We start from the raw sequence: 10,203 nt of genomic DNA on the forward strand, positions 1-10,203 counted from the left end.
AACAGAACTCTAACAAATTAATAATATAAAAAGTATGTGGACCTTCACCTAACATCTTAGTGACTGCCTCAAGTCCCCAAACCTTATTAAATACTAGTGTACAGTGACTTAACATCTACACTAGCCCAATAGAAATTATCCTCCCATATTGTACCCCCTACACTCTTAAAGACTTCACTTGTATTTTTCACATGTGAGGGCACCCTACTTAGATAACTTTTCAGCACTGAATCCAAAAAAATTCCTACATTCTGTAAATATGAACCCCTACCTGACACAAAAGGACGCCCGGGAGGATTCCTCATGTCCTTATGCACCTTAGGAATGATAAAAAATCTTGCATCATTAGGATTCTTAATATGCAATTTTTTAACGTCTGTTGCTGTAAAAAATCCCAGGCGTTCACCCCTTTCTAATATGTCAAGCAGCATGCAATTAAAATCTTTAACAGGGTTGAAAGTCAAGCGTTCATATACGTTTTCATCCAACAATAAATCAAAGGCTATAGAATTATATTTATCCTTGTGTAAAATTACCCAGTTTCGCCTAGTGTTTTTGGTGCATTGTCAGACCCCACTCTGATGGACCTCCTGCATATCCACAAGACAAACAGCACCAGAATTACACGTTCTAAAGACTTGAACCCTGCCTGTGATATGAACAGGGCCTGCTGGAGAGATAGGTGTGTGTCCCAGAGACTACTCCATCTATGGAACAGGCTCACCATCCATGAGAAGCAGAGTTCCTCCCTAACCCAATTCAAGTGCAAAATGGACAATTGGATGGCAAACTGGAAATTCATCCCTGGTTTAGCACCTATGTCTCTACTGGACACAGGTAACCTGTAAATGGTTCATATACCAGGACCATGCTTACACTTATCAAGGGTATCAGAACTTGTCAGAGATTTGCGATGCATGGCTAGGCTTAAAAAGGCGTGGCCGTTAGCCTAGTATATGAACCTATGAACTTCATAAAGTTAGTCTTTAAAATAAAATGGATAACTTTTTCAGCACAACACTAAATACTGTTAGTCATCTCTATACATTTTAAAGCACAAACAAACAGCAACATACAGATTATACAATTTTAAACATGTGCACTACAATGTCAAACTGACTCATTAAATCACAATGGAATAAGCTCCACTGTTTTTAAACAAACAGCTACAATTAAATTTTAAAAATCCGATGGCTTCAGGAATAATTTTGCACTTAAGACACGAGGTTTCAACATCAATATTTCCACTTCTGAGTTTCAAACGAATTATATATTCATTTATTAAACAAAAATAAAATGTCTCTTATCTTTCCTTTAAAAAGTACATTTAACATAGTACATCCACCTCACCTGTCTCATGCCCTCATTAATGAGTCTGTGAATCCCTTCTCAGCCACATATTAAGCTAATAATTTAATGGGTCCACAGGGTGTATTTTCAAAGCTCCAGGGAGTAGTTAATCCCTACAATCTGCTATACGTGCCCCTCATTCTCTATCTTTCCTACTGAAGATGAACCTTTCATTTATCTCCAATATGGCCATGTGCACCAGTAACACTTCCTCCCCACCTCCTATAGTCACTAGGGAGAAAAGCTTTACAACATATTTTCCCTCCATCTCACTCATCTTTCTTGGTTGCCTTACTCTTGTCTCCTTCCAGTAGCCTCATACCAGGACTGCATGTGACTTTTGCATCTGACTGCACTGGACCTCAAAAAACAACTTACTACTTCCTCTGTCAGATTTTACAAATCTTTTAAGACTTGTTCCCACCCTCCTCTGTTGTTACAAGTAACTTTGTGTCATCAGTCCTCTGTTGTTACAAGTAACTTTGTGTCATCAGTGACGAGGCCAAGCCTGCTCTCCATTCCCTGATGTGTAACAGACAAAATACAAGAGTAACAGACCAAGGTCCGATCCCTCTAATATTTCAAGTCAGTCACTTTCCTTATTCCTGACATCAAACCACTTAGCAATCCCTCTGTACTGCACCATTCAACCATGCAGCAATCCAGCTTCTCAATATTACTTACAACATTTTCTATCATGGGACCAAAAAGGTCCTGAAATCCAGTATCTACCAGTACTCTTCTGTCAAGCTCACCGACAACCCAATTATAAAAACTGTATTAGGTTAACGGACTGATAATCTCCTCCTGCAAATAACTCAAACCGAATGTTGTGCTCAAAATTGATCCCTAGGAATAATACTATCCTTCCCCTCCGAATAATCTCTCTGACTTTACCAACCACTGCCACTGAGCCAACAGACCTTTAGCTCCCCACCCCATGTACAAAGGAGTCACATTTGTTATCCTGCAGTTCTCCTCCTGCAAATAACTCAAACCAAATGTTGTGCTCAAAATTGATCCCCAGGAATAATACTATCCTTCCCCTCAGAATACTCTCTCTGACTTTACCAACCACTGCCACTGAGCTAACAGGCCTTTAGCTCCCCACTCCATGTACAAAGGAGTCACATTTGTTATCCTGCAGTTCTCATCAAGCATTTCAGAACTAGCCAGAGATCTGCTGAAGATCCCATATCAGGAGGTCTGCCAGCAGACTAGAAAGATTCTTGCTGACTTTCGGAAGCACACCTCTTAGGCAAGAAATCTGGACAAAGGTTCACAAGTTCATAGATGAATACTCAGCTAACTGCCCTGAAGGGCCATTTTAAGCCTAACCAATAACCTAATGTCATAATCAAACTCTGTACTTTGTGTCTATGAGGTGAAGTCCTTAACCATTATAACAAAACCCAAAGCATAAAATAATGGGGGTACAAAGGCCCCAAAATAGGGACAGAGTTTAAATACTGCTATTATAAAACTTGAAAAATTGCTGGAACATGATTTGTGCTAGCATGCATTTTATGAAAGATATGAAGTCTGATACAACTGTGTCATTATTAAGTGACTTATTCCTCAGTGATTTGTCAGAAAATCACAAATTGTATGAGAAACAGACCAAAAATACAATGCAAAAATATAAACATTCTGCCAAAATTTGGACATTTGAGAGGTATGCTGGGAAGTATCATATGTGGCCCTGTTTCATCCTCTCCTCAAATTCTCTCCTCCTCCTGACTATATTCCACTGTCTATCCACTGCTCTTCCCACTTCATTAACTAAGCGTTCATTTTCTCTTTGCTACACTGAATATACTATGTATGATATTCAACCACATTTTAAACAGTTTCCAATGTTACTCTAATAAAAACAATGCCAAAATCTATTTTCGTGTGATTTAAGGCAACTAAACTTGCATTGTTCTTTGTGAAGCATCTGGTGAATAATTAAGAAACTTCCACAAATGCAGTGAGGAGATTAATTTAGTTACTTTAAAACAGCTGTTCTTATAGTTCACCATTCACTTTTGGGATGCATGTTGCAAGGATGTTTTCTGCTAAAAGGGAAAAAACAAGCCATATGCACATCGATGGGATCCTATTTAGGCCGCCAAAATGAATCAGGTTTCTCTGCAGTCTGTGAAGCCATGGCAAGTCCAAAATAGTCCCCTAATGTTCAAACCGGTAAAAATGAGGGGGGCAGGCTTGGTGAGCAATGGTACCACAAGGTGACCAACAGATCCATATTATATTGTTAGAACCAGCACATCTCTACCCACTCATTCAGAGATTTGATAAGAATGAAAACAATATACATGGTTTAAATTTACTTAGAAAATATACAGGATACTGAAGGACCAAGTCAAGGGAAATAAAGCATGACAAGAAAAATATTTTCAAATGTGACTTTGTGTAGCAATATCCAGATGCTGAGAGGAATACATGCAAGACCTTTTGGCACTACAACTAAAGAAAAATAACTATGACATATCCAGAAGTGTGTGAGCAAAAGACACCAACCAGGCAAGACACATCAGAAAAGGTCTTTCTTGATCATTTGTCTATTACAGCTTGGTCTGCAATGGCAAAGAGGGAGCAGATGTCATTAAAATATATTCAGTGATCACTTGGCAAAGTAAAATCATATGCAATAATGTCAGAATGCTTCATTTGTTGGAAAACTAGTCACCAAACATAAAGAAAGGGCAGCAACTGTATATATATTTCCAGGCTGTCAAAATGAATGAAAAAAATTCCAAAGCCTGTAACAAAACAACTGGTGCATGATCATCCAGGTCCAAAAAGTTTCAAATGGTACAAATCATTCAAATGAGTATCTTTTACTCCTGCAGCAGCAAACTAAGGAATGTATTTACTACTCTAGTACAAAACTGAGGGAATGTGTTTAACATGCGACTATAAGATATGAACCAAAAATATAGCACATAATGTTAATGTGAGAAGTTCTTGGGTTTATCAACAACTATCAACTACATCTACAAGACTGTACGGATAAAGAACTCAACATCCCTAATCAAGTAAAATACTGCAGTTTAGAACATTTTTGAACACTCCTGTTAAAACTTAGAAACTATAGCATTTAGTTAATGCAAAGATCTAAATCACAGTACTTTACAAATTGTTTCCTCCAAAGTGTATTCTACATTTTCAGATTTGCCAACACTGTATAGCAGAGATTCTGTTTTTACAAACCTTAAAAGGAAGCTTAAAATAAAATTCACATTTTTGTAACATCCCCATTTTCTCTCCTACTTAAAATTTTAATTCCATTATGAAAAATTATAATAGACTGAAGTGCAAAATGATCTCAGATGATCACACTTGTACATATGAAGTAAATTCTAAGATTTTCTTCTACAGTAATCAGGATTAACATCTGGTCATATCAAACTCAAAATATTTTGTAGAAATAACAGTAAGGTGTCATTTTACTCATTTATATTTAAGTAAGAAGTTAACATAAACAGCTGTATACAGATTTATTGTCACCGCTGTACACTTGGTCCAACACAACTGAAGTAAAGCAGGCATTCAAATGACGCCTCTACACCAAACACTCCATACTTTATCATATGCTCGCTGCTTGTCCCTCACAAACCTTTTGTCAAAACTAGAGCATTAAAAACATAAAATGGGGGTAAATTATACAATAGCCTTTTTTTACATTTCAGATTATATATTCCATCAGAAACATAATTTATGCAACAGCTTTCAGAATAAAGCTGTCTTTAAGATGTGTCCCCACTTTTAATTCCTGCTCCCCTATTTTTTCTGTGCCTTCCCCTTCATTTGTGGGCCAAGAGACACATCTAGCTCATCTGACTGGGCTACCATTACTAAAAAATGAGAAAGGGCAAAATGAAAGGAGGGGGGTCCTCTTAAGAATTCTTATATACCCAAGACAAACAACTGATTAACCACATCAGCGTCACTACTACCTGCCCAGCTGTAATCAAATCATCACAAAATACCAGTGCACATGAAGTTGCAGGTGCTGCATTACTAAATTGGCACTTACATAGTTCAAAGTCTATCAGGAAACATCCTGGATTGCCAGTATTGTGGGTAGCAACAGTAAAAAAGGATTTGTATACCATGCTTTGGTCCCAATTAACAAGGAAACAATAGCATATGTTGTGGTATGTTTTAAGCCACTTATCTACAAAAACGTCAAGGTTACATGGTCATTTTTGACAATGATCCACTTGCCCTATTTTTAAATGTTAGAGCAGTTTTGGCGGTCTACAAATGAACAAATCATTTAATTCTTTTAGTAGGACATGGTGTTTTTTTTCATCCAAGAGGTCAAACATGACACAGTCTGGAAAATAAACGCTAATTAAAATTATAAGGATACTAATAAGCTACCACACAAAACACAAAAGATAAACGTGCTCAAAATGGTGAGTAGTGAATGCTCAATCATACTACTACTAATACATTTTGGGGGGAAATGATAAAACTTACATGTACTATAGGTGAGAACAAGATGCAGGTCGAGACCTTGATTCAAGGATTTATGGGTACATCACACTGGTCCAGCAATGCAAGTCTGTGTACATCACGTACACTTAACACATGCAGAAGAGCTACAGGAGTGATCAGACACCCTAAGACTTCAGTCTACTGCCTTTGCAAACTGGCCACAAGTAAATATCAAAATGTAACCACAAAATAAAAAAACATTCAAGGATATGGCTAGGGTATACCTCTCATAGGTTCATACTAGGCTATCTGCCCTAGGGCATTTATAAGCCTAGCCAGAGTGTGTTTGGCTTTCGCCACCCATTTTAAATGAATTTTGCTATGCCCTTTTTCGAGGTTAGTATACTGTGCCTGTGTCTAACAGTGACACAGAAGTGATACCCGGGGTAAACCTACTATCTCCCATCCACTCGTCAAGATTCCTCTTGAAGAGAGTCAATGAGGGACTCTGCCTAACCTGGACTGGGATTTTATTCCAGAGTGAAGGGAGCCTCAACCTATTAACTCAAGAAATCTGGACAAAGCATAAAATAATGAAGGGAACAAAGGGCCAAAAAATAGTGACAGATTTTAAATATTGCTCTTATAAACTTAGAAAGTTGACAGAATATCAGGATTTGTGATAGCATGCATTTTATGAAGGATAATATCTCAAACTCAAATGTATACGATAAAATATATTCGGTCCTCAGTGATTTGGTAGAAAAACACAAACTTTATGAGGGACAGACCAAAAATATGAGGCAAAAATCTGGACAATTGAGAGCTATAGACTAGGATACACTCAGAAATGCCAGAAAAGGTACTGAAACCAAGAGGGCGTTGGGCATGCCAGCTGAACATCAGGACCACTGGAGTAAACTTGCAAATGCAGACTATGCACTTTAATTACTGCATTAACGAGTCTTTTCTTTCTATCATGACAGCACACTACAAAGTCTAAAAGACCACCAAAGTAATAACTAACAGCAGCGAAAACACATTTTTTTAAAATGTGATGCTGGTACCCGGTGCTAAGTCTGACGTGACCTCTGGCATGGGATATGTAGTTTGTACCGGCTGTCTCCAAGTTAGGAAGAGACTGATAATGGACTACATAGCCCAGAATGCCTCATCTGCCAAGCGCTTACTTAATCGGCCCATTTGCACCCTTCCTCCTCACCCTGCTGTAGTCACCTGTTCATATGAAGTAACAGTCCACACGCCATCGTCCTGCACGCGCTGATGGAAATGCTCCTCACTCAGACACCTGAGTTGCACTGGGGGTGCTTCTTTCTCACCCATCACGAGAATGTTAAGACACTAGCAAACTAATCCGTCAAGAAGAACTTTCAAACGCTTTACTAACTAGCCGTTTAACTTCACCCAACGTAGGCGTGGTGCCTTAGACCTACGGGTGCCTTATTGGTTCAAGAAGATAAGTGTAGGCTTTTCTAGAATGGGGAGTCTAGGACAGTGTTAACGTGACGCATTTATGATCCGTAGGAAGTTTTGTGTGTTTTACTTCTGGAAGAGGTTTCGCTTAAGTAAAGAAAATAAATAGTTGCTTGTGATCTGCGTAGACAGCTAAAATAGTTCTCCAAATATATATCACCTTTCTTCTTCTTCTTTCGGCTGCTCCCGTTAGGGGTCGCCACAGCGGATCAACTGTTTCCATTTCTTCCTGTTCTGTGCGTCTTGCTCTGTTACACCAATATACATCACCTTTCTAGTTTCCAGAAATTATAGTTAATTCTTATTTTCTTGGGTGTGAGCATACGCGACAGAAAAAAAAAACATTTTTTTTTCTTAATAATATGAAGCATAATGAATGGAAGGTTAGTCCGGATCCTTACTAGAGTGAATAAACACTGTTTAGTGCAGTCATGAACAATCACTTTTAAGAAAACAGTTCAACTTATTAATTAGAAAGAATGTGTCCGTTATTATTTTCTAATAGCGTCTATCAAATGACGAAGGCTGTTTAATAAGGTTATCAAAATAATTGAATAAACCCAAATACATCAAAGTGAAAGATCTTTCATAACGGTTTTCACGTTTATCCTTGGAGGAAACTAAGTGCACCTGCTAGACATCATTGCACTTCTAGTAAAACGCGGGGATGGAGAGTTGAGAGCAGGACAAACATAGCAACCATACCTCCGAGGAGGATCACCAAGCGTGTGACATGAGCGACTTTATATTGCTAGAATTAACTACCTAGTGCCATGGTTTATACCACTATGCAAAGGTTTCACTGCCACACCTCCTCCACATATTTGTAACTTCTGCTTAATTCAAAATACTGTGCCAGACATATGGAAAACTGCTCTGGTTAAACCCGTTCTCTGACAGCCTCAGGCAATAAATATTTCCTATCTCTATCCTCCCTACATTTGGGAAAATGATTGAAAAACTAATCTGCAACCATACACTTACGTCCAGCAGTACCTTCTCCTCACGCATATAAACAGCATGGATTCTGGTCTGGTCAGAGCACAATGGCAGCACTATGGTCAATTACAGATGTGTTCCTTGACATAAAGGAGACCTTTCAGGGGCTCTCTTTATTGACCTTACTAAAGTTATTGATCTACTGATTCTTCACTCCCTGTTAAGAATTTGAGGTTAGCCCCAACACTGTCACCTGGTTCCAACATTTCTTAACAAACAGGTATTTGAGAGTTAAATTTGGCCTAGCCCTATTGCCATCAACACCCTTTACCAGAGGAGTACCCCAGGGATCGATACTTGCCCTCTTTTGTTTTCAGTCTTTATTAATAAGCTGCCCTCTGATCTACCTAACCTTCCTGTTACTCTTTATGCAGCTGACATGGTAATTCTTCAGTTCAGTCCCTCACATTCAACTATTCAAACCCAGCTTCAGTCTGACCTTCACTCCCTTAATTCTTGACTAAACAAACATAAGCTACTCCTAAACCCCACTAAAACCAAAAATGTGATATTTAGAACCCTACAAAAGGTGAAAGACTCATAAACATCTCAACATCGCAGATCTGAACAGTTACACAATAGACAACCACATCCTTTAAATACTTAGGTTTATAGCTAGACCAGTCACTTAACTTCCCAAACAACATTGAAAATACCAGGAAAAAAATCAGTTCTCTTTTATTCTGATCCTGGAAAATATCTTCTTTTTTCTGTGGACCAGCTAGAGCTGCAATAGGCAAAGGAGTCCTCCTTGCTCAATTTGAATCCTCATCACAGTTACGTCCTCTAAAAAAAGAATCTACTCTACAATCCATTGAAAACAAAATCTGCAGATTCATTTCTAATTCCTCCCTTGAAGAACACCACTGCATCACCCTCTCCAAGGTGAAATGGCTAAAAGTCTCCTACAGAGTTGAGCTACACCTAGATTCTGTTGTTTTCTAATTGCTTCAACCAGGTGCCTTTCTACCTCATGCAGCCAAACTCCAAAATAAAACCACCCCCTACAACCTCCACGACCTCTCAATAAACTTCCTTACTCCAGACTTCTCAAACCAAACTGCAGTGTAGCGACCATTCCTTCTCCATATTTTTTACCCAGACTCTGTCAGTCCCTCCCCCTACATCATAAAGAAGTCTCCTCTTTCCCCACCTTCAGAGCTCATCTCAAAAGACTCCATAAAAAATGTGACTACAAGTGCTTTTCCACTGGACACATAACCTAACTCCCTTCTCACCCGCATCAAATTTACTTTGATCCTCTGTTCTTAGTTGCTGCTTCCCTGTCATATTTACTACTAAAATTAATTCACATTGTATTTTCCACTCTGCTAATATCATTTGCATATTGTATCAATTGTCTGTGGAATTATCTACCTTCTGCAATTACTCTGTTTTTTGTGAATTTGTTCTGTTTTCTTTTTTATGAACCTGTTCAGCTAGGCTGCACCTGCAAATGGTCTGTAGTAATCAGTGTACTACCCTGGTAAACAAACTAAAATAAATAAATAAAGAAAATGTTTGTGTGAATCATGTTATTTAAAAAATAAAATTAAAAAATGGTGTAACATCCATAAGGGGGCTTATGCTCCCCAGATACCCAGCAACGACTGCAAAGCACTTAAAACTGGGGAGAGGGGTGGCAACTCCCTTGTGAGATGTGTGTGGCCATCTTTCACTGACATTAATTCAGTAGTGCCAGACATTAGAGTTTCAGTTTTTAAACCTTTTTCAAAAACTTCTTTTAAACCTTCTTAAACACAACTAACAGCTCCAACTGGCTGTCAGTCAAGTTTGCACCACCCACAACAGTGTGAAGTCCTGAAAATAAACATTTATCACATTCACGTGTAGAGGAGGGCTTTGTGGATTTCAGGAGTGACATGGAGAGCTCATTTCATACTTCTCAAA

General features: G+C 38.4%; 1 protein-coding gene across 1 annotated transcript in view; it reads right to left on the reverse strand.

The window, feature by feature from the left end:
• LOC122804334 (protein farnesyltransferase subunit beta-like) overlaps positions 1-7,264 on the reverse strand; it is a 968,002-nt gene extending 960,738 nt beyond the window's left edge. Inside the window, exon 1 of the mRNA XM_044074139.1 lies at positions 7,036-7,264. Coding sequence (XP_043930074.1) covers positions 7,036-7,143 — 108 coding nt within the window. The 5' untranslated portion in view covers positions 7,144-7,264. The remainder of the gene's footprint in view (positions 1-7,035) is intronic.
• Positions 7,265-10,203: the final 2,939 nt, after the last annotated feature.

This window comes from Protopterus annectens, chromosome 6.part0, assembly GCF_019279795.1.
Source record: "Protopterus annectens isolate FY-2018-M chromosome 6.part0, PAN1.0, whole genome shotgun sequence".
Taxonomy (NCBI): domain Eukaryota; kingdom Metazoa; phylum Chordata; order Ceratodontiformes; family Protopteridae; genus Protopterus; species Protopterus annectens.